Below are 25,225 nucleotides of genomic sequence, written 5' to 3' on the forward strand. Positions count from 1 at the left end.
AGTATACGGTTGGTTTATTATTTTTAATTTTTTGCAGGCGATCGAGAATGGTAAGTATAGTGAAATTAACAATATTAAAATGTTTTTTTCTGGCAGTGTCTTTTTTTAACCCTTTCACTACTATAGGATTAGTAATGGATAGGCGTCTTATCGACGCCTCTCCATTATTAACCATGCTTAATGTCACCTTATATTAGCAAGGTGACATTAACCCCTTATTACCCCATATCCCAACGCTACAGGGGAGTGGGAAGAGAGGGGCTAAGTGCCAGACTTAGCGCATCTTACAGATGCACCATTTCTGGGGCGGCTGCGGGCTGGTATTTGTAGCCGGGGGGGGGGGCAAATATCCATGGCCCCTCTCTAGGCTATGAATATCAGCCCGCAGCTGTCTGCGTAGCCTTTCTGGCTACAAAATATAGGGGGACCCCACGTCATTTTTTGGCGGGGTCCCATTTTAATAGCCAGTAAAGGCTACGCTGACAGCTGCGGGCTGATATTCATAGCCTAGGAAGGGGCCATGGGTATTACCCCCTTCCCAGGCTACAAATATTGGCCCCCAGCCGTCAGCTTTCCCCCTCTGGTGCAGAAAATTGCGTAGGAGCCCACGCCATTTTTTTGTTTTTTTAAATTAAACATGTTCATTAATCAGCATCGGCATTGCTATTATATATCTATGGATATATCTATAGATATAACTATGGATATATCTATCTATAGATATATTTATAGATAGATATATCTATGTATCTATAGATATAACAATCCATATATCTATCTGAGAAAGAAAATTAGAGCAGCACAAAGAAAGAGTCCGGGTGCAGAGCCCCCCAGGCAAATACCAAACCTCAATTATAAAAATCCCAAAAAATTGGAGGCAGCACACCATTTTGTAGTGATAAGGAGCTATTTACTCAGCTCAGAAAGTGACGTTTCGGTCCCAACAGGAACCTTTCTCAAGCTTGAGAAAGGTTCCTCTTGGGACTGAAATGTCGCTTTCTGGGCTGATTAAATAGCTCCTTTTCACTACAAAACGGTGTGCTGCCTCCAATTTTTCTGGATTCATATATCTATCTAGCTACTTTCACACATCGGGTCTTTGCCGTCAGGCACAATCCGGCGGATCGTTTTTTCTTTTGCAGGATCCTTTTTTACTCATAGAGTTGTATTAGCGCCGGATTGCGCCTGATGGCCACATGTTTCATCCGTTTTTTGCCAGATCCATCAAAAAAGCTGTTTCCGGGGGATGGAGAAAACATACAGAAGAACAGTTTTTCTGTCTGGCGAAAAAATGCACAGTGACGGATCTGGCGAAAAACGTATGAAACTGAAATGTGAAATGATGAATCTGGCCTCCGAATCTGGTTTCTCATGCATTTTTCCATTCAAATCATGCATATTTTCCGTTCTTTCTAAAAAAAACGGATCAGTTGCATCAGTTTTTCACTATTTGCAGCGGATCCATTTTTTCAAAAATTCCCCGGATCCTGCCTGACGGAAAAAAACTGATGTGTGAAAGAAGCATAACTATCCATATATCTATCTACATCTATCCATAGATATATCTATCTATCTCACTCCTATCTGTCTATCTCATTCCTTCTGTCTATCTATTTATCTGTCTGTCTCTATCTATCTGTCTGTGTATTTGCGTGTAATGGAGTGTGGGTTGGACAAATGTAAAAGAGGAAGTTGGACAAGAAATGACATGACAAATCTTTTTTTTTTTTTTCAATAACAGATCTTTATTTAGCTTACAAAAACGCATACAAATCCACATTGAAAAAACACAAAAAACGCTTAAAAAAAATCATCAAAAACACACCTGCGTTTTCTGGCAAGAGAGGGAAGAATCTGCACAGGAAATTCCACAGGTAAATCTGCAACGTGTGCACATACCCTAATAGTTAATCTATGACATTGGCATGGCATTTTGTAGGGTGGACACTGTTTACGTTCACACATTGGTCAGGGCTACTGAGTTGGTCTGGCATTGTTCAGGCAATGTTTAGTTTTACACATTGGTTGGCCATTGATTTGCTCAGGCAATTGTTTAATTTAACACACCATTAATTTAATTAAATTGCACTAATCCTATCTGCCATGCTAATATGAGGAGACCAAGACATTTCAGTTTAACCCCTTCACCCTGAAGCCTGTTTTCAACTTCCTGACAGCGCCATTTTTTTCAGTTCTGACCACTGTCACTTTATGAGGTTATAACTCTGGAACGCTTCAACGGATCTCGTGACATATAGTACTTTATGGTACTGGTAAAATTTCTTCGATATGACACGTTTATTTGTGAAAAAAATGGAAATTTGGAGAAAATTTTGAAAATTTCACAATTTTCAAACTTTTAGTTTTTATGCCCTTAAATCAGAGAGATGTGTCACACAAATTAGTTAATCAATAATATTTCCCACATGTCTACTTTACATCAGCACAATTTTGGAAACAATTTTTATTTGTTAGGAAGTTATAAGGGGGTTAAAAGTTGACCAGCGATTTCTCATTTTTGCAACAAAATTTGCAAAAACATTTTTAGGGACCACCTCACACTTGAAGTGACTTTGAGGGGCCTATATGACAGAAAATGCCCAAAAGTGACACCATTCTAAAAACTGCACCCCCTCAAGGTACTCAAAACCACATTCAAGAAGTTTATTAACCCTTCAGGTGCTTCACAGGAATTTTGGAAATGTTTAAAAAAAAATTAACATTTAACTTTTTTTTCACAAAAAAAATACTTCAGATCCAATTTGTTTTATTTTACTAAGGGTAGCAGGAGAAATTGGACCCCAAAAGTTGTACAATTTGTCCTGAGTATGCTAATACCCCATATATGCAGGTAAACCACTGTTTGGGCGCACAAGAGAGCTCGGAAGGGAAGGAGCGCCATTTGACTTTTCAATGCAAAATTGGCTGGAATTGAGATCAGACGCCATGTCACGTTTGGAGAGCCCCTGATGTGCCTAAACAGTGAAAAACCTGCACAAGTGACACCATTTTGGAAAGTAGAACCCCAAAGGAACTTATCTAGATGTGAGGTGAGCACTTTGAACTCCCAAGTGCTTCACAGAAGTTTTAGAATGTAGAGCCATAAAAATAAAAAATCATATTTTTTTCACAAAAATGATCTTTTCGCCCCCAATTTTTAATTTTCCCAAGAATAAAAGAAGAAATTGGACTGCAAAAGTTGTTCTGCAATTTGTCCTGAGTATGGTGATACCCCATATGTGGGGGTAAACCACTGTTTGGGCACATGGCAGAGCTCAGAAAGGAAGGAGTGCCGTTTGACTTTTCAATGCAAAATTGGCTGGAATTGAGATCAGACGCCATGTCGCGTTTGGAGAGCCCCTGATATGCCTAAACAGTGGAAACCCCCCAATTCTAACTCCAACCCTAACCCCAACACACCTTAACCCTAATCCCAACCCTAACCATAACACACACCTAACCCTAATCCCAACCCTAACCCTACTCCCAACACTAACCCTAACTTTAGCCCCAACCCTAACCCTAATGGGAAAATGGAAATACATTTTATTTTTCCTCAACAAAAAGGGTGATAAAGGGGGATTGATTTACTATTTATAGCGGGTTTTTATAGCGGGCTTTTGTTTGGCAGCTGTCACACACCAAAAGACGCTTTTTATTGCAAAAAAAAGTTTTTGAATCACATTTTGAAAGCTATAATTTATCCATATTTCGTCTCACAGAGTCACGTGAGGCCTTGTTTTTTGCGGGACGAGTTGACGTTTTTATTGATACCATTTTCAGGCACATGACTTTTTTGATCGCTTTTCATTCTGATTTTTAGAGGGCAGAATGAACAAAAACCAGCAATTCAGGAATTTCTTTGGGGGGGGGGGAGGGGGGGCGCTTATACCGTTCTGCGTGTGATAAAATTGATAAAGAAGTTTTATTCTTTGGTTAGTACGATTACAGCGATACCTCATTTATATCATTTTTTACGTTTTGGCGCTTTTACACAATAAAAACTTTTATAAACAAAATAATAATTTTTGCATCGCTTTATTCGTTTTCAGCGGTATCATTTTTAATTACATCCGTCTTTTTGATCGCGTTTTATTGCACTTTTTGTTTGGCAGTATGATAAAGCATTGTTTTTTGCCTCTTTTTTTATGGTGGTCACTGAAGGGGTTAACTAGTAGAACAGTTTTATAGAGCGGGTCATTACGGACACGGCGATACCAAATATGTGTACCTTAATTTTTTTTTTTACTTTATAACATTGTCCCAGGTTGGGACACCACTATATCAAGTCAGATCGCCGATCTGACACTTTGCATAGCACAGTGTCAGATCAGCAATCTGACAGGCAGTGTAGGAGGCTTGCCAGCGCATGCTCTCAGAAGGCACAGACAAGCCACCTCATTGAAGGACCCGGAAGGACCCCGTGGCCATCTTCGAGTCAGGGGTCTCCACAGAGACCACAGGAACAATGCGATCGCATTGCGTTGTTCCGGTGGGAGAGATTGTTCTCTATGCCATAATCACTACAACTGACACCCAAACGCTATCGCTGTGGTGCTCACCGTGAGACCGCGGTGATCGTGCCGTCATACATGCAGTTCCTGCAGCGCAGTACTAGTACGGCGCGTGTCGGGAAGGGGTTAAACTTGAGAAAATCACAAAAATAAATAGGTCTCACATTCTCCTGTATTTGCGTTTGCACTTACACATTGCTTTCTATGGGTAAAAAATGCTGCAAAAAAGCTGAAAGACGTGACATGCTGCAGTTTTCAAAAAATCACTAGTTTTCCAATTCAGTCAGGAAAAGAAACCAATGTGTTTGCATGAGTATTTTGAAATCTCGTAGCTTTTGCTTGTACGGTAAAAAGCAGCAAAAAACGTGAACATAGCCTAACAGTACTCAGAAAACAGAAGAACTTCTTATGCCTTATAATACATGTGAAAATTTACCATCACGTTTAATAACAATTATAAGCAAATGATTGTAGACTAGATCTCAAAAGTAAAAAAATGTGACCTACTAAAACATTGCAGAATACAAGTTATCCGCTGTTGTATGGAGCCATCTATGGGGCGATGCTGGTAATATCCTTATAGTCTTTGTGTTACACTTGGTGAATTATATTATGGGCAGACACATGCCACCAAGAGAACCTTTTAAGAGTGGCTGAGCACTTTTGGAACAGCATAATGCAAAGTTCTTAAAAAGAAGAGGAAAAAAAGTCTTCCATAATTTTTTACTCCCCAAGATCAGTTTCACAACTATTTTCTGACTGGCCAAACTATCTCAGTCTCATATATGCCCGTGAGACTGTTCGTTCATGTCAGGAGACCAGAAGCTAGTGTGGAAATCACGGTCTGTACATGGACCATCCGTAAATTGCTTATGTTTAAAGATGCATGTAGTATAAGGAGTTACTAAAATCGTCCATCCAGGAGAGTGTATTGGTTCTCTTTGATACGTCATCAATATTATTCAGGGTCTCAATTTAGCTCTAGTCCTTTGCCAATTCCTGGCCACAACAGTTATGATCATGATAATCATCAGGAGAATGTGATCTGGTCCAGACAGCCATAATTAAATAGGTAAAGTATAATAATATTGAGGCTACAAAAATGTTTGGAAAATACTGGAAACAGTTTTTACCTTTGTGATAAAACTACAATGAACTGGAAAAAAACAGCACTGCAAATATTTCATTTGTGTGTTCATGAACAATAATAGCACAGACCTTACTCGTGTACTAGGACAATGACAAACACGGTTTCTTGAACACAGGGAACATCAAGTGGCCAACCTGGGAAGGGAGAGGCCCATGCACTGGACAAAAAGACTAATCAACTGCTAGAATAAAAAATTATCTGCAGTAACAAAAGCTTCTGGACTAATGCTCTACAACTTCTTCACATTTTATGTTACTTTTCATTTCTATAGAAAGCATTGCACAATAAAACAAGTGGATGACACAATGGAGAACCAGGGAATGGCGCTGGCTTTGCCACCGAGAGAAAACAGGGAACTTCAGGTTGCTTGTAGGTTAAATTTTATTCAAACTGATATAAAACCAATACAAGCTATATACAAAATGCGTTTCGGCTGTTTGCAGCCTTCTTCATGTGTATGGAGAAAATTAATTTTACCCTTATATTGCCCTTTCCCAGGGAGAGAGTGGGAGTGGATACAAAAGAGGAAGAGGAGTGATTACCTATTTGTAGGAAACATATCAATCTAATTAAATTCCCATTTGAAATCTAAAATGTATCACAAAAAATACACTTGTGTTCTTTAGAAAAGAAAAATTCTATGAAAATGAAAAAATTTAGATTAAAAAATGGTAAAAAAAGAGAAATAGGAATTTTTAAAATGTTTATATATTTTTCTTTTTTAAATTACAGAAGTGTATTTTTTGTAATACATTTTAGTTTTCAAATGGAAATTTAATTCGATTGACATGTTTCCTACAAATAGGTCCTGATCGGGATTTCTTCCCAAGACTATTCAGGTGACATATAATCTGATTATTAAAAAAAACAGTGATACACATTTATACAACAACATTAAAAAAGAAGAACAGAAACAAGAAAACTTTAGCAACAATAATGCATTAGCAATAGTGATACATTACTTTGTTTTTCCTATTGAGGCCACATGGATGTCTAGTTTCTAAATTATAAATCCAGAAAGCTTCTCTGGTAAGGAGGCGTCTTTTTACATCTCCTCCCCGCTGAGGGGTTTTTACCTGCTCTATGCCTTGAACTAACGAGGAGATATCGTCTTCATGATGTGTGAGGAAGTGTTTGGCTACCACTCAGACATTACGACTAATAGCATTACTAATACCTATGTCTCTTAGATGTTCCGATACTCTAGTTTTTAATTTTCTTGTTGTGCATCTTATATACGAGACATGGCATATTGTACAGTCAATCTTATACACTACATTTTTAGTATGGCAATTGATGAACTCTTTAATATAATACGTTTTTGATTCATCTGTATTTTTAAAGATTTTACTGTTCTTTGGCTCTAATTTATTATAAGAGATGTTAGAATGATTTGTTTCCACCTATTACCTGCACTCTGCTTTTGTTGGTTTGGCTACTATTATCTGTATACTGCATATAGTAGTCCAGTTGTAGTTTCTTTTTGATATCTATACACACTCAGAGGGGTGTCACCAATTTTTGTTGGCTCACCAATGACACACACATATGGCTACCAGATGTGTTTCTTTTTTTTTTTTTTTTTTATATCATGTATGTGATGGGGATTATATCCCTTATGTTCTATTCATAATAAAGATTATTTCATTGATTGTTCAGTATACGCAATTTTTTTCTATATGATTCTATGTATATAGCGTTGAACATTTACGTACTCTCCGCTATTTCAGACGCTTTTTGTATTTGCCATTGATGGCTAGTAGATTTAATATATATGCGTCTTATTTGTTGAAGGTAACTATTTGATTTCTCACTGAGACATTACGACTAATAGCATTACTAATACCTATGTCTCTTAGATGTTCCGATACTCTAGTTTTTAATTTTCTTGTTGTGCATCTTATATACGAGACATGGCATATTGTACAGTCAATCGTATACACTACATTTTTAGTATGGCAATTGATGAACTCTTTAATATAATACGTTTTTGATTCATCTGTATTTTTAAAGATTTTACTGTTCTTGGCGGATGAACAAGTACTGCAAGCAGAGATGCCACATTTAAAAAATCCTTTGCATTCCAGCCACGTTTTTGATGTGGGCTTGGATGCAAATAAACCTGGGGATATCATGCTCCCAACGGTTGGTGCTCTTCTAGCCACCACATTTATACCGTCTTTTAATATTTTTGAGAGTACATCATCCTCATATAATATGGGCAATCTCTTTTGAACTATGTTTTTTATATCTTTAAACTGAGAACTAAATTGAAAACATATATATGGTTTTTTCTTTCTCTTTGCTTTTTCCCATTTATTTTAATTATCTGGCACCAAAAGGTTATCTCTTGATTTATTATCTACTATTTTTTGTACCCTTTTTAAAGTCCAATTCGGATAATCACGTTTTTTAAATTTCTTATTTAAATCCTCAAATTCTTCACTTCTTTCTGCCTCCCTACTGCAATTTCTCTTTAGTCTTGTATATTCTCCTACCGGTATGGATTTCATCGTGTGCTTGGGGTGACTACTTTTTGCATGTAGAACAGTGTTCCCACTAAGAGGTTTAATATGCGTTTTGCTCACTATAGTCTGATCCACTACCCCAATTAGCTCCAAACCCAAGAATGACATTTGACGATTATCCTGTTTGTGAGTAAATCTGATACCATACTCATTAGTATTAATATAATTAACAAAATCCGGTACGACAGACACATTGCCCCTCCAAATAATTAGGGTGTCGTCAATGTATCTGCCGTACCAGACCAAATGATCCGCAAAGGGATTACCAACAGAATAAATGAACTTTCATTCCCAATAAGCCATGGTTAAATTGGCTAAAGATGGGGAGTATTTATCTCCCATAGGGACACCTGTCTTTTGTTTGTACAACACATTGTCAAAAGAAAAGATATTATGTTTCAAGAGAAAAAGTTACTTGTAATACAAAATCAATAAGATCCTGAGTATATTGACTGTAATTCTCCAGATAATGTTGTAAAGCTTTCATAGCTAAATCATGTGGTATGCATGTACATATATGATACCACATCGCAGCATAGCCACGAAGTCCTTTTGCCAAACTTTATTAGAAAGTTTTTAAAACCTCTCTCGAGTCCTTAATGTATCCAGGTAATCTAGTCACCAGGGGTTGCAAGATTGAGTCCACCCACTCACATAGATGCTCATTCATTTATCCTATACCCGATACAATCGGTCTCATTTCCGGCAATCCATCTCCCTTATGTACTTTGGGTAGTCCATACATTATCAGTAATTTTGGATGTGGGACATACAGGTATTCAGACTGTTTTTTATTAAGGACACCCAAACTCAAACCCTCATTTATGATATTGATTTCTTCATTATATTTTCTTGAGGGATTACTGCTAAGTTTTTCATAAGTCTCTTCATCTTTTAACACATCCAAAATTTTCTCTCTATAATCATTTTTGTCCATAATAACTATCATGCCCCCCCTTGTCACTTTTTTTAATGATAATATTTTTCATTTCCTTTAACTCTTGAAGGGCTTTCCTTTGTTTGCACGAAAGATTGTTTTTATCATTATTTATTCCCTCTTGTTGGTTGTCCTTCAATAATTTCAAATCTTTTTCTATCATCTCCTGAAATTTGTTCATGCACTCTGCCCTGGATTGTATGGGGTAAAAGTAAGGATTTTTCACCAGCAGGCTGGTGCTGCTGTGGTGCGGCAGTGGCGGTGCTCTGTGGTGCGGCAGTGGCGGTGCTCTGTGGTGCAGCAGTGGCAGGGCTCTGTGGTGCGGTGGTGGCAGGGCTCTGTGGTGTGGCGGTGGCAGGGCTCTGTGGTGCGGCGGGGCTCTGCCGGCATTTTGTCAAAGCCCAAAGGCCCCCACACATCCATTGCTGCAATGCGGAGGCCTCTGGGAAAATGGCCGCCGGCGCATGCTCAGATTCAGATCTTGTCAACAAGACCTCGTTGCCGAGATCTGAATCTGAGCATGCGCTGCCCCCGTGGCCATTTTGCCGGAGACCATCGCATCACAACAACGGAGCTGCAGGGGCTTCCGGGCTTTGATGAAATGCCGACGGAGCCCCCCACGCAGCACAGAGAGCCGCTGCCGCAGCACAGAGCGCTACCACCCCACAGAGCACAGCCACCTCACAGAGCCCCGCTGCCCCACAGAGCACAGCCACCCCACCTGCCTGGGATTTCTCGGGGGGGCCACAGCACCAGCCTGGACCACCAAACGACCCCTGTGATCACTCCTTCACCTGTGCTGAACCCTTCCCTGGTAAGCTGAATTTGGACTGTAAGACGGACCCTGTCATGTTCTCAATGGCAAGAGAACATAGCATCAGCATATCTAGGAACTAGCTCTTGGAAGATGGGAACTGAGCTGACCATGAACTAAACCTAACACACAACTAGCAGTGGCCGGGTAGCATGCCTACGTTGATTCTAGATGCCCAGCACCAGCCGGAGGACTAAATAATGCTAGCAGAGGAAAATATTAGTCCTAGCTCACCTCTAGAGAAATACCCCGAAAGGAGACAGAGGCCCCCCACATGTATTGGCGGTGAATTAAGATGAAATAACAAACGTAGTATGAAAATAGGTTTAGCAAATTTGAGGTCCACTTACTACATAGCAGAAGACAGAAAGGACACTTTCATGGTCAGCTGAAAACCCTATCAAAACACCATCCAGAAATTACTTTAAAACTCTGGCATTAACTCATAACACCAGAGTGGCAATTCCTGTTCACAAGAGCTTTCCAGACACAGTAACGAAACTACAGCTGTGAACTGGAACAAAAATGCAAAAACAAACATGGACAAGAGTCCAACTTATCTAGTAGTTGTCTAGGAGCAGGAACAAGCACAGAGAGGCTTCTGATAACATTGTTGACCGGCAAGCAACTAACAGAGCAGCAAGGTTATATAGCGACTCCCACATCTTGATGGGAACAGGTGAACAGAGAAGATGAAGACACCAGTTCAATTCCACCAGTAGCCACCGGGGGAGCCCAGAATCCAAATTCACAACAGGACCCCCATTTGACACATTATTTTTTTCCCTGTGGTGCTTCTTATGGTCCAGTGCGTCTTATAGTCCTAAAAATAAGGTACTTAGTTTTGCTGGGGAGCAAATTGCGTGATTTTGCAAGTACAGAAGTTGTTTTCCAAGGTGGCCACCCCCATTTGCTTTATCCCAACAGAAAATACAGGCAAAACACAATTACAATTAAAAAGGAAGAAAGTCAGCAGGTTTTTTGCTAACTCATCTGAGAGCAGATGTAGGGGCAGAGACCCAGATTTCAGTGATGCATCACTAATTGGGCTGCTTGCTCTTGTATTTATAAAATCACTGTTTTATCTGCTGCAGATCTACCAGTTCTCTGCATAGGCACACAACTGCCAATTAGTGGTTTGGTCAGGGTTATATGGAGCTCATGAATATGGAGAACTACATAATTTTATCAGCAGATTATCAAAACTACAGCAAACTGCCCAGAAAGTGAGATCTCCATCTCTAAATTATGCTGCTCTCAGATAAGTTGGCAAAAATCTGATAACAGATTTCCTTTAAGGGTATGTGCACATACCTTTTAGACGGTGGCGGATAAGTTGAGTTATTCAAGCAGAAGATGCTTCAGTAAAACCCAGGTGATGTTTTTCCTAAAGCAAATTTTGTGGCTTTTTTCCCCTATTTGAACATTATGTATACACCCATAAGTGGAACCCAACTGAAGAATGGTCAGATCACTTTTATTAAATAATTTGTGTCTTTCAAAGCTTGAAGCTGTTAAAAGAAGCTGAAAAAGACTGAACACATGCACAGCAAATCGTGACATTGCAATCCATGTTTATTCTCGATCGCTTCTTCAGCGTTACTTTTCAGGTGGGTTCCTGAGCAGACCTGCCTAAAATAAGATGGTGTCAGCACATACCCTAATAAGGTTCCCTGGCCGACCACTGCATACTTGGTTCTCAAATTTGCCCATTTCTTGGTGTACTTATTGCTGAGAAATGCAGGCAAATACTTATCAAGCTATTCCATCAGAAAGGCATCGGATCGGCTCCAAATTTATTCTGCAGTAGGACAACAACCCCAACCAAACGTAGTCAATGACACTAAGAACTATCTTCAGCTTAAGAAGTGCAAGGAGTCCTGAAAATCATGATATCTCAACATCATTGAGTCTGTCTGGGATTACATGAAGAGACAAAGATTTGCACAAGTGACATCCATAGATCTGTGGTTAGTCCTCCAAGATGTTTGGAACAACCTACCTGCTGACTCCCATCAAATACTATATGCAAGTGGACCTAGATCACGAATACCGATTTGAAGTCAAAGGATGGTCACACCAAAAAACTAATAGGATTTAGATTTCTTTTTTTCTTTTATTCAATTTGCATTTCATAAAAAAATAAATTAATACTACTCTTTTTGAAAGCAATTTGCCTAAACTTTTGCACTAATAAAGATTTTAGTTTCCATTTACTTTAAAGAAGTTTTACAGGATTATTTAGGTCCCGCCTAAGGTTACTCGAAAGATCCTTCCCAATGAAATAAACAGCACGCAGACACCATTTTGATATAAATATAATTGTACATTTCCCAAAACACTACAATGAGCAGATATTCGGCACATAGATTATCTATACAGAAAATGAGAACTTGGAGGACAACATCAGGATGTAGTGCAATTCTTTCTTATAATCTCCAACACTGTACAGATATTTGTTCAGAATATTGTAATGGAAATTAGGCATAAAATGACCATTCGAGATGGCTTGGATTCATTCACATGTCAAACAAAACTTGCAGGCAGCGATATAAGGGTGAACCAAAATGTCTACAAACAAAGGATAACAGATCAGTACAAGCAAATGTACAAGACCAGTACTTTATTTCAGATCCATTCTGCTGAAAATAAATCTCATACCAACAGGAATCTAGAACTGAAAGGGTTGTACAAAAAATCAGAAAAACAGGGCAGGTGTCTCTCGGAATCAGTCACTTCTGCCCAAGGATTATGAACGGTATTAGAGCTCAGTCCTATTGAAGTCACATACAAGCTGAAGTGCCACATACAGGTTGTTGATAGTGAAGCCTGTTTGGGAAAGGGGGCAGACTTCCGAAAGGCAGCGAGTTGGGTGTGCTGCCGTACACCTTCTATTCTTTGTTGGATGCATATGTCGCTGACTTTATGGTCATTGTTACAAACTAAAGACTTTAAGACTCTATGGTGAATTTTTCATCTTGCCATTTGTATCTCACAATTGGTATGTGAGCACTTGAGTTGACCGAAAGTATGGCGTTTACTATATGGTCATGAATGTGTCAGGTTGAGGGAGAACCTCGCTGAACAAAGAGTTCAGTAATTCAAGATTCCCTTCGGATATATTATATTTACTTAGAGATTATAAAGGAACCCTCATTATCTGAACAAGTAGTAGTATTCATTAGTGTTGCTTTATCACCCCATATGTAGTGTCTTATGTGCGGCATCAGCACTTTCTCTGATAATAAAAGGCTTGTGTGTTGGTCCAGACAGACGCTATAAAAGACTCCTGTATTACCGGCTGTCAAGTGATCACTGGACAGTGTTAACCGAACCTTTTACTCAGAAAACTTGAGTGAATCAGTTGTTTTAGTGCCCGAAGTTCACTGAAATCTAATCAACATGAAGAAGAACAGATGTGCTCCTTCCATCATTACACTGTTGTATTCACAGAAAGTATGGATATGTCCTTTCTTTTAATATCCTAAAATGTACAAATATTAAACTTTTCTATATACTTAACCTTAACAATTATTTCCCATTCCATGTCACCTGTCGCCTCTTCTTGACAATGGTGACAGACCACATTAGTGGGTAGTAGTTGGCTGCTGAAGCCACATGATGAGTTGCTACCATACGTAATGGTGGATTGTTGACTAAAAAGTGATCAGGGCTGGAACGGGGGGAAATCATTATAGCAGCTGTATTACAAATGTCTTACTCTGCATTTTAGGCCACTAGAATATTATTTTAAAAACTCCTAAAAAAGTTTTCTTCCAGTTAGGGAGTACTTTACAAATACTAGTCTGGTCTTTATGGGATAGGGATCTTATAAGGATCTTGAGTGGCTAAAAACTACAATATTTAACACTCTCTAAGATACTGTCACTTACCGAAGTCATAGACAATGGTGGGGAACAAACTAGAAGAACTGATAAGACATAAGAACCAATAGACCTGGTTCAAGCAGAGGAGCAGTTGTCCGAGTCTTTTCGAACCTGTCTTAGGGCCCATTTATACTAGTCGATCAGGAACACTCATGCTGCTGAAAACAATAATATTGTATGTGCCCACGGAATGGTCATATTAACGATCAATCTGTGTGCATGGATGTGCGGTCATCCTGTCTAAACAGGCTAAAAAAAACGACAGCCAATCGCTTATATGAAGCCAATTGGTAGTTACTTAAGGCTTTTGATGCCTTACTCCTACAATAGCTTTCAGTCATATGCTTGTGTGGACATCAGTTATTTCTTCTGCCCCACTCCCATACATAGTGTGTATTCAATGGAAAGAGGGGAATAATCCACTGTCAGGCACCTTTGGTTAGGCTTACCTCCCCTAAGAATAAAGGGATCAGACATTGAATTTCAGCATGCCCAATCCTTCATCCCTCAACACCATTAAAAGAAAGTCAGCTGGTCCCGGTCAAATTGGTGGGCTTTGCTACTTTTGCTGTAGCAGTAGTAACATAGATCTACCTCATGATGGGATCCAGAAAACTGATATGCTAGGGGACACTGTACACGTAAGCCTCTCTAGTCCACAACTATCAAGCTCTACAAAAAAACGCAAGAACTCAGGCTAAACATATGGGCAACTGCCAGAAATCTCTAGTTCCGCTTGCCTCTTTGAGGAATTGTAGAACTTGATATAAGTATACCATCCTATGAGGGTCTCACGTGAAGTTCTTCAAGGTCCTAAATATATTATTAGGCTGTTAGTAGCTGAAATGGAATAAATATGGCCAGACGCAAGGTCATTATAGGCTGACAGATTTTTGTCGTTGAGTGACAGCAAATGTATCAGGCTCTGCTAACTATTCCAGAGGTTAATGTTGGGGGGATTTCATAACGCATAACTCCGATAGAAGAATGGATCAGAAAAAAAGGAGTAGCCAAGTCACTTCAGTAGGCCGTAGTTCTCCAGGGTTCGGTTCGATGCTGCTGTTCAGGAGGGAAGACAAGTAAACAAAGTAGGAATAGATCCAGCTCCACGCATAAAACTTCCTGAAGATTTGTTAGTTCATATTCAAAATGACACAAAATATCCATTACAGTCCAATAGTGAAACCCTACCGAAGCCTTTCTGGCCATGTATAAGGGTGCAAATGCACCAGAAATGCGTTAGTAGGGTTTTGCTTTTTGGACTGCAACGCATATCGAATCAGGACCTAGACAGAGTAGCAATCAGAATCTTTTGTGGTGAATACTCTGAACATAATTTTATCACTGCCTAAATGTACACAAGTAAATCAGAATGTCGCAGTCACTTACAATATGGATATTTGGCATGTATTGTACAGTATAGTGTGTGGTACATCACTTGCAAAAGTGCCATCAATAGTCAATTTTTACATATATAATAATAAAAATAATAAAAAATATACAATAAGTTAGCGATTTTCCACAAGAAAAAAAAAGTGAACCCTTAACACCTAAAGGGTACTTACAAATGAGTTCTGCAGTGTTAGCAGTTGTATTCATTACACTATCCGTAACGACGGATGCTAGTAAGCAATCTGTTTGCAAGTCCAATGAATGATCCATACAACATTCTTCTAGAAATACTATATTCTGGATAGACTAGTATAACGCAGACCGGTGAATACACAAAGCATCTGAAAGTCTGTTTGCAGCAGTGAACATAAGCAATACGTCATTCAGACATTAGGAGTAGATCACGGGGCTTGAAGGACTGGGATTAATTCAGTCACTGACCAATCAGAATGACAGCAGATATCCCAAAAATGGATATTTGCATTCGTGTGCAATGCTTTACGCTATTGCCAATCAATGGCAAAGGTTATACTTAAAGGGATTTTCATTTACAACATTTGCAATCTCACTTTATAGACAATGGTTTGCTGGTTCCACCAGCAAATTTGAGTCCTGGCCTGCTCCACTGTCAAAGGTAAACTATAGTCTCTTCCACTAGTCCATTCTCTACACATGTTGCTGGGTCACCATGGAGTGTTATGGTTTCTGAGGTCTGGGAGGTTTGATGGGTCCCTGTGGTTATATTATGTCCTGTTGACGCCAGCAGAGTTCCACAGAAAATGACATGAGCGGCGCTGAGATCTGAAACGGAAGAAACACCATTATGATATAAAATGTTATGCCATGTATAATAGAGAACAGAAAATAGAGGAGTAATCCAGGATAAAAAAAAAAAAAAACTACTCATGTGCCACTGATGTCCATAGTTTGCATCTGGTATTGCAGCCTAAAAGACTATTGACAACTTTGACATATAAAAAATATATATAATTTTTACATACGTTTCTGTAACTCTATTAGCTAAACTTCACCTTTAAGTTTCAGTCTGCAATCTTCATTCCATTATTTTCAGACTCCCTGACCTCCAGTTTGCAGCCTGATCCACGGTTTAGATTTTCTTTCTTGTGGGACTGTTCCTCCTGGTAATATAGGCTGAATGTGTGTGTATCCAGGACCCTGCTGACCTCATTATCTCATATATCTATAGTAACACAGCTTCTATCCTGCACTTATCTGCTCTTCAGAGGCGGTCTACCTTCCTGAAACTGTAAATTCCACCCCCCTACTTGCTCAAAGGAAACCTGACACCATGAAAATGCAGTCCAATCTGCAGGCAGCATGTTATAGACCAGGAGGAGCTGAGAACATTGATATATAACTTTGTGAAAAGAGAGTCAGTACAACCTGTGCTTTAATAGTGGGAACATGGGCACTGTTTAGTTCTTTAGTCCAGTGGGCGGTCCTATCAGTGATTGACAGTTATCTCTACATGCACACATATACCCAGAAAACTGTCAGTCACTGATGGGACCGCCCACTGGACCCAACATCCCAGAAAGAGCAGAGGATTAAAATACACATCTGGATGGAGAGAACGCCAAGAGATAGCAACTGAAAAATTATAGCAGTCAGTCTCTGTATTAATAAACGCTGGCTAATGCCAACTGCCATTTCTGAATGACTAATATAAGGGCAATTGTACTGATTGATTAGAAAAAAATGTCATTTATTAAAGAGGTTGCCTCGCATTGATGACCTTTTTTCAAATGTCCTATTAGTGCATAGCTATATCATACATGTAGGAAACTCAAAAAAGAGCATCTCTCTCTGTTGATCCGGCCTGTTCATGAATCTAAAGATGCTGGAAAATCTTAAATCAATAAGACTTTTTACTTTCATTACAGACATATTTGCTATTTCCTGTTCTGACGACCATTTCTGCAAAAGTGACAACAGAAAGTGCAGCCATATTGGTTGTCAGCTTTGAACTAGCCTCCAGAAAGTGACCATACTCTGTGAGCATCTATCAGTACTTACTTAAACTGCCTTCTGTAAAACTGATCGCGTCAACTAATATAGCCGCACTTCTTGTTGTTATTTTTGCAGTAGGCCCCGAAACAGAACACAAAAAAGGCATTACCTCAAAAATACATTAAATGTTTTATGTTTGGATGGAAAATTGTGGGCGAGTAATGCACCTGGGAATGAATGATCCTGGACCACCTGAGATTATAATCATCTGATGGATCCCTCTTTTCATATTTGTTATTTCTGGTGGAAAATGATGATGATGCCGTGTTGTGGGGCAAGTTGTCATCATCTGCTCAGTAACAGGTGAGTTATTGGATTGTTAGAACCACACGACTTTCCTGCTTAGAAATTTAAATTGAACTGATCAGTCGATTCATGATGCCCAATCTACGAGGAGCATGAATCCGAGCCTGGCTGAATGATTACAGACGGTATGTTTTTCTATGAAACATTCAGGCTTTAATATCCAGATGGAGACCATAGGAAAATACGCGACTAGTCGGGTGCTGACACAGCTTGCTTCGCCCTGCGCCAATACAGTTGACTGACATATCTTTATGTAAACACATGGACTATTAGGGGGCTCTTCGCCAGCACTCCTGGCCATTTCACAGTCTTTAATTACAATGTAGAAGGAGGGGTAAGTCATTCAACCATATGCGAGTGGACAAGCTAAATTTGTTTAAACCCCGTTGTGGAAATACACTCGGAATTTTACTGTGCCCAATTCTTCTCTGGGGGAATTTACTTTTTCCCCTGTATGTCACTGCTCAATCATCAGACATTAGCATCTTGGGGGTGGAAAGCCTGGTGAGACCTTTTGTGTTTCACGTGATCATGATGAGAACTCCTTGAGCTATGTTCATATAGCAATTTATAGCCTATAGTCAGTGGCTCCATTGGGGCTTCTGCATTAAGCCCTGGAAAATGATATTCAGACACATGAACGGATAAAGCCATTGACTGTAATGATGCAGACGGAGTTACTTTGTGCTCTATCAGACGTTTTTGGCCATTGATGTCTATTTAAGGCAGTCAGTGGTCAATCACTGACCGTAGTCTAAAACGCGATATGAACTATGCCTTAAGCTTACTGTGTTGACAGTGTCGGGAGAGGAAAGCTGCAGCATGTCACCTACAAGGCTCTTGAACTAGCACAGGTATCAGGACTTCCAGAATGTTATATGTGACAAGTGCTGATCCTACAATGATGTTTAGTGCTCCGACGCTGCAATTCTCCTCCTTTGGCGAGAGAAGGCAAAGTTTTCCAGCTCCAGAGGTAAAAACATCTTTATTTGACAATGATAAAACGAGAAAGAGATTGGCTGTTGGACATAGACCGGTATTTACCGGAGGAGAAATGCCATTTTATGACTGGTAAAAGTCTTCAGCGTCAAGCAGAGACGCCCTTCCGTGCTCGGATTTCTTTCATGGACTATGAAAGTATCTACAAAGGTGACCTGAAGTTTCTCTTTTTACATGAATTCTCCTCCTTTCCCAACACTGTAATGACAGCAGGCAATAAAAGTGAGGCGCTCTAACCGTAAATCAAGTGAGGCACATCAAGTCTCACCAGATCATGTAGACGTACCAGCTGGCTCGTCAAGGTAAGGAGGCTTATTCGCCGTGCAATGCTCCTCTGGAAAATGAAATATGCAAATTGCCTCTTCTGAGAAAAAGAGGACTTAACTCTATAGCCCCACCTGTTGGTAGTAGCGATCCTACAAGTCACAATCAACCCTTTAACGAGTCATGCAATATGACTTAGGATAAAAGCCAAATCAGTATCTCAATTCGCAGACACGGTGTTTCGGGCTGTTGGCCCTCGTCAGTGCGAAGCATGAGAACTGATTTGGCTAGGTGAGAGGCTCTGGACTGGGGTCTAAGGGGTAACGTTTCTCCTTATGGAGAGTGACATACCCGAAACACCGTGTCTGCGAATTGAGATACTGATTTGGCTTTTATCCTAAGTCATATTGCACAACTCGTTAAAGGGTTGATTGTGACTTGTAGGATCGCTACTACCAACAGGTGGCGCTATAGAGTTAAGTCCTCTTTTTCTCAGAAGAGGCAATTTGCACAGATCATGTAGAAGCATCCTACTCTATAGACTTTTGCGTTGTTTTTCACCTCTATAACTTCTTATGATTCCATAGTGTCATACATGGAAAAAGTAAGCACCCCTATAGAACAATTTATGTTAACACCCAAGAGAAAATTGCATATTTGGGAACAGTAGAGATTAGAGGCCCATATCTCATGTAATGGAAGAAAAAAAGGAAAAACAAAAATGTTTTAATCAGCTCTTATGTTGAGATAGGCAGTTACAAATAAATGTAGTGAAAGCTTCTCCGTAAGCTTTACTATAAACCTCTAAAAGAAGATTTTCTCTATCTTCCTTTTTTTTCTAGTCTGTACTGAGTTTGCACCAGAGAAGAAGCGGTGGAGACAAACTGCGGCTTTTGCGCAGCATGTACAGTAAAGATGGACTTAGAATCCACAGAAGAAAAAACCTCTATAAATATTATATAACGAAAATGGTGAACAATGGAAATTAGTAGAATGTACATAGTTGATAAAACATGACAGTGACAGGTTCTCGTTACATGCACCACATTCGTGGCATCAAGGTTTCCTACTGTGCTCTCTTTTACCGTTATTACAGGCATCCTTATTGCTGTGGCAGGAGGAATTTTCAAGCTTCTGCTGTCGGGAAATTAAGGTGCTCCAAGGTTCACTGGAGATGTCCACAGGGCCGTCCTCAGAAATGTCTGCTAAGTCCGAGGTGTTCTCCACCTGAGGCTGTGAGCCTGGGAGTGTGGTACTGCTGTGGAGCGATATCTGAGCCAGAGCGCCAGTAATACAGCCGGAGTCTTCATTTTCCAATCTGTCATGCTGGGAGTTTCTTACTCCCTGTGATATGAAGGAAAGTACAAGACTGAGTTCGGCGAGCTATTTACATTAAACAGAAAAAATGGACGGACGAGCAAAGTTTTTTCTCACACGTTTTCTCATAACCTCTGTCCTTACTTTATTAAACCTGTAATTTTGTTTTTCCCTGAAACGTGTTAATGTAAAGAAATGACTTTTTCTGGGATCTCTTCACACACGCCTTACCATACTGTGAGCATAACCTCCCCACCATGAAACAAAATAATGACACAACCGCAGTGCCCTCTGAAGTCCTGGGTTTGTATTGTCAGACGTCTCACCAGACGCCTTATAACAAATTTGCAAATGAGATTTTTCACAAAAAAAAAAAAAAAAAAGATGAATACTGTGCATGGTGTGCTCAGCTATACACTAACTGGTAACAATACAAGTATATATATAAAGAATATCTATACCCAGATCCAGACCATATTATTTCGACCAGTATACGGGGGGAAACACTTTTTTCTTTTTTAGGTGGGAGAATCACACAAAGACTAAGGGTCTGATTCATTAAGACTAGAACAGCACACGCTAGAGGGGTTTATCCAGGACTCATTTATTTTTTTACTCTGCATTTAAGAACTCACAAGCAGGTAGTTGCTCACATAGCAGCCAGGAAGGGGAAGAGCCTCTCTGCTGACGTGAGCCGGAGAATCCCGGGCCGGGGCAGTTTGTTAACGCTGTGTCGGATCGGTTAGAAGAGACAGGTAGTTGGCAACTTCCTGCCTGATAGTCCTAAGGCCTATAGATTAGTAAATTAGTCCCAGAAAACCCCTCTAATGAAGGGCTCCCTGCAGTACCATGCGCTTAATGAATCTGATGCATCTCATACAGTTGTGCTCAAAAGTTTACATACCCTGGCAGAAATTTTGCTTTCTTGGCCTTTTTTTCCTGAGAATATGAATAATGACACCAAAAACTTTTTCTCCACTCATGGTTAGTGGTTGGGTGAAGCCATTTATTGTCAAACTACTGTGTTTTCTCTTACAAATGACCCTGATCCAAAGTTTACATACCCTGGTGATTTTGGCCTGATAACATGCACAGAAGTTAACACAAATGGGTTTGAATGGCTACTAAAGGAAACATCCTCACCTGTGACAAATGCCAGGAAAATTGTTTGGGATGCAAAGAAAAACCCACAAATAACATCAGTTGAAATACAGGACTCTCTGAAAACTAGCGGTGTGGCAGTTTCAAGATGTACAATAAGGAGGCACTTGAAGAAAAATGGGCTGCATGGTCGAGTCGCCAGAAGAAAGCCATTACTGCGCATATGCCTACAATATGTAAAATCTCGCCTACAATATGCAAAACAACATAGCGACAAGGCTCAGAACTTCTGGAACAAGGTAATTTGGAGTGATGAGACCAAAATTGAACTTTTTGGCCACAACAATAAACGTTACATTTGGAGAGAGGTCAACAAGGCCTATGATGAAAGGAACACCATTTCTACTGTAAAGCACGCTGATGTTTTGAGGATATGTGAGCTACAAAGGCACAGGAAACGTGGTCAAAGTTGAAGGGTAGATGAATGCAGCACGTTATCAGAAAATACTGGAGGCAAATTTGCACTCACCAGCCCGCAATCTGCACATGGGACGTACTTGGATGTTCCAACATGATAAAGATTCAAAACACAAGGCCAAGTCGAGATGTTATTGGCTACAGCAGAACAAAGTGAAGGTTCTGAAGTGACATCTCAGTCTCCTGACCTCAATATCATTGAGCCATTCTGGGGAGATTCTCAAGCGCGCAATTCCTGCTAGACAGCCCAGGAGTTTACAGGAACTGGAGGCTTTTTGCCAAGAAGAGTGGGCAGCTTTACCATCTGAGAAAATAGAGAACCCCATCCACAACTACCACAAAAGACTTCATGCTGTCATTGATGTTAGAGGGGGAAATACATGGTATTAAGAAATGGGGAATGTGAACCTTTGACCAGGGTCATTTGGCTTTCTTCTGGCGACTCGACCATGCAGCCCATTTTTCTTCAAGTGCCTCCTTATTGTGCATCTTGAAACAGCCACACCGCTAATTTTCAGAGAGTCCAGTATTTCAGCTGATGTAATTTGTGGGTTTTTCTTTGCATCCTGAACAATTTTCCTGGCATTTGTCACAGGTCATGGGTGAAGATGTTACCCTTAGTAGCCATTCAAACCCATTTGTGTCAACTTCTGTGCATGTTATCAGGCCCAAATCACCAGGGTATGTAAATTTTGATCAGGGTCATTTGGATGTTTTGGGTTGTCATTACGATTAAAAAAAAAAAAAAAGAAAACACAATAGCTTGACAATAAATGGTTTCACCCAACCACTAACCATGAGTGTAGATAACGTTCCACCACATTACCACACGAGGCTCCGTCCTCACACATTACCACACGAGGCTCTGTCCCCACACATTACCACACGAGGCTCTGTCCCCACACATTACCATACGAGGCTCTGTCCCTCCACATTACCACATGAGGCTGCGTCCGCACACATTACCACATGAGGCTCTGTCCCCACACATTACCACATGAATCCAGTTTGCTTTTGATTTTACACTGTGAATAAAATGTATTAGTATTATTCTGACTTTTAATTATTATTGTTATTAACTGCATTTTAAGTTAATTTACCACCTGCGTAAACGCTATTGAATGTTGTCATTATTTACTTTAGTTTAATCACTAGCAGCATTAATTAGATAGCAATGAGCATGCCGAGCGTTAGCTGGCTGGAAACAGCTAGTCATGCATATTCTCTGAAAAAGGGCCAAGAAAGCAAAAATTCTACTGGGGTATGTAAACTTTTGAACACAACTGTAATTGTGGGGGAACCTCCATGCACCGCGCCTGAAATGCCGCTCCATTCAGAGTGACTTTTCAAAGCTTTTACACCTGTATTCTGGTGTAAAAGCTTTGATGATTTTGCCTCTAAATGTATACCACACCATATTCATATTTTATTTGGAAATTATGGAAATGTATGCATATTAAAAAATAAAATTGTGACTAGCATTTTTTTGGGAGGGGTTGTTTTCCTGGAGAAGCTGTTACTACAATGTTATCCATTTTTCATCGGTTGATTACTAGTTTTTTTTTCACTACAGAAGCCTAGCAGAAGTGAGGGTACCTCGGTTTTAGCACGTGGGATCAGTACCGGCATGCTGCTCTGACGGGAGTGACTGAGGAGTCTGTGCTTCAGACAGAGCTGCTGCCTCCTATTCTCCACAATCCTCTGGCCTTGGCTCAGTCTCTCCACGTTCTCCTGGTATTCCCGAAGCTTATGACAGAGTTCCTCCCTTTCCTCCTCCAGTATGTGCTCCTGATTCTGGCACTCTCTCTGCCTCTCTTGGAGCATGGTCTCCATCTTCTCATATTCCTGTTCCTTCTGGTTACACTCCCGCTCCCAGCGCTGTTTTTCATGATGAAGCTGTTGCTGAAGTTTCTCTAAATTGGCCAGCTCTCCACGCTGTCTTTCAAGGTCCCGGTTATGTTCCTGCAGAAGAGCCCCACGAAGAACTAAACCCTTGTTGCCAGGTTCACGATCCTGGAGTAGTGCTTTATGAAGTTCGATCTGGGTATCCTGCAGCGTTACAACAGCCTGACAAAGAAGTAAGAGTCTTCAATGGTCACCACCGTGTCAACAAACTATACATAATTCAATAGTACAGGCAAATATAAAGAACTCTCCAATATATAACACTTCTAATTCTTCATTGTAATAATTATATTAAGTATAATACACACCTGTATACTGTACAAGAGCCGGGTCAGGTTTTGAACTGCCTGCAAAACCTAAGGGAAGAAAGATGAAAGAATCATCTTGGTGCATTTCTTGAATATGCAAACATTTAGACAAAAATGGCCTACTACCAACAAAATCTTCAAAAATAGAATTTGCACTTTTTGAAAGGCAGCACATGATCTCACACAACCAGTCTTTAGTTTGTGCCAAGTTTTGAAGTTATGCACTATTCGACAGCTGAGACACCCAATTGCTCAGAGGATAGGACTGTTAAGAGCAATGAAGAACATGTGCACCTCCGTTCCATTCATTCGCTATGCTGTAAGTATCTGCGGACAGTGCTCAGCTAACTAAGGGAGTCCCACATGGAATGAATGGAGTGAAGGTGTGCAATCTCAACATCTGCTCCACTCAGACAAGACTCAGCAGTTCACTTCAATAGAGCTGAGCTGCAATATCAGACACCTTCCATGGACAAGTGCTGTGCTGTTCCTGGAATAAAGGAGCCATGTGTTTTTTAATCCCTGACAACCTAATAAAGACTGGAGCTTCCCAGTAACAGAAAATCTTTGAAAACTGCAGTAAAAAATTGTGACTTAAGATGCTATTCCCCAATAGTCCAATAATTGAAGTGACCAAGTCTTGAAATCTGACAGTCTGAAATAATCCGTTTTTTAGCAGAGGAATGAAAAATGCTGTACTACATTTTATAAGCAGACGTAAATTTGCCGATGTATTACCTCTGCTTGTTTATAACCCGATGAATTTTCAAATTCAACCTAAAAAAATAAAGAGAAAAAAAAGAAACACATAATAGGTTTTGAAAAGATTCATAAAGTTGCACACAAAGAACTAAATAATCCAATAATCACTTTATTTTTCACAGAGCACAGTGAATGAAAATGTGTTTTTAACCTATAAACGAAGCCTCTATCTGTCCCAGGTCTCATTCTTACCTTTCCCAGCACCTGCTTTTCCGCAATGCTGCAGACCTCTCATCCCTCTCCTGTGCTCCTGAGTAGCCCACCTCTCTGAACTGTTATTAAGCTAGACTGTGTGTCAAATGCATCTTGCACTCCTGTGGACTCAACTTTTGTATAGTACCCTGCCTGAAAGATTTTATCTTCTACCATGTACATTAGTATAGCTACCTGTCTTGTTCTACATCATTAGTTGGTTGTAAGGAAGGTCAACTCTCCACAATGCAATGCAGGGTTGTGTTTGTTGCCTGCTGACATATTACTTTTTTGATATTACAAATATTGTTCTGTTCATGCATATAGCAGAAGATAATCCT

General features: G+C 39.9%; 1 protein-coding gene across 7 annotated transcripts in view; it reads right to left on the reverse strand.

Annotated features, from left to right (window-relative positions):
• Window positions 1-12,243: 12,243 nt before the first annotated feature.
• Window positions 12,244-25,225, reverse strand: part of ARHGEF28 (Rho guanine nucleotide exchange factor 28) — a 272,157-nt gene continuing 259,175 nt past the window's right edge. For all 7 annotated transcript variants that reach the window (XM_077287657.1, XM_077287675.1, XM_077287684.1 and 4 more), the window contains 5 exons: window positions 24,669-24,707; window positions 23,931-23,978; window positions 23,314-23,784; window positions 19,908-20,166; window positions 12,244-16,023 (listed from right to left, as the gene is read on the reverse strand). In XM_077287657.1, the coding sequence (XP_077143772.1) occupies window positions 15,851-16,023; window positions 19,908-20,166; window positions 23,314-23,784; window positions 23,931-23,978; window positions 24,669-24,707 (990 nt within the window). In that variant the 3' untranslated portion in view covers window positions 12,244-15,850. The remainder of the gene's footprint in view (window positions 16,024-19,907; window positions 20,167-23,313; window positions 23,785-23,930; window positions 23,979-24,668; window positions 24,708-25,225) is intronic.

Source organism: Ranitomeya variabilis, chromosome 1, assembly GCF_051348905.1.
Source record: "Ranitomeya variabilis isolate aRanVar5 chromosome 1, aRanVar5.hap1, whole genome shotgun sequence".
Classification (NCBI taxonomy): Eukaryota; Metazoa; Chordata; class Amphibia; order Anura; family Dendrobatidae; genus Ranitomeya; species Ranitomeya variabilis.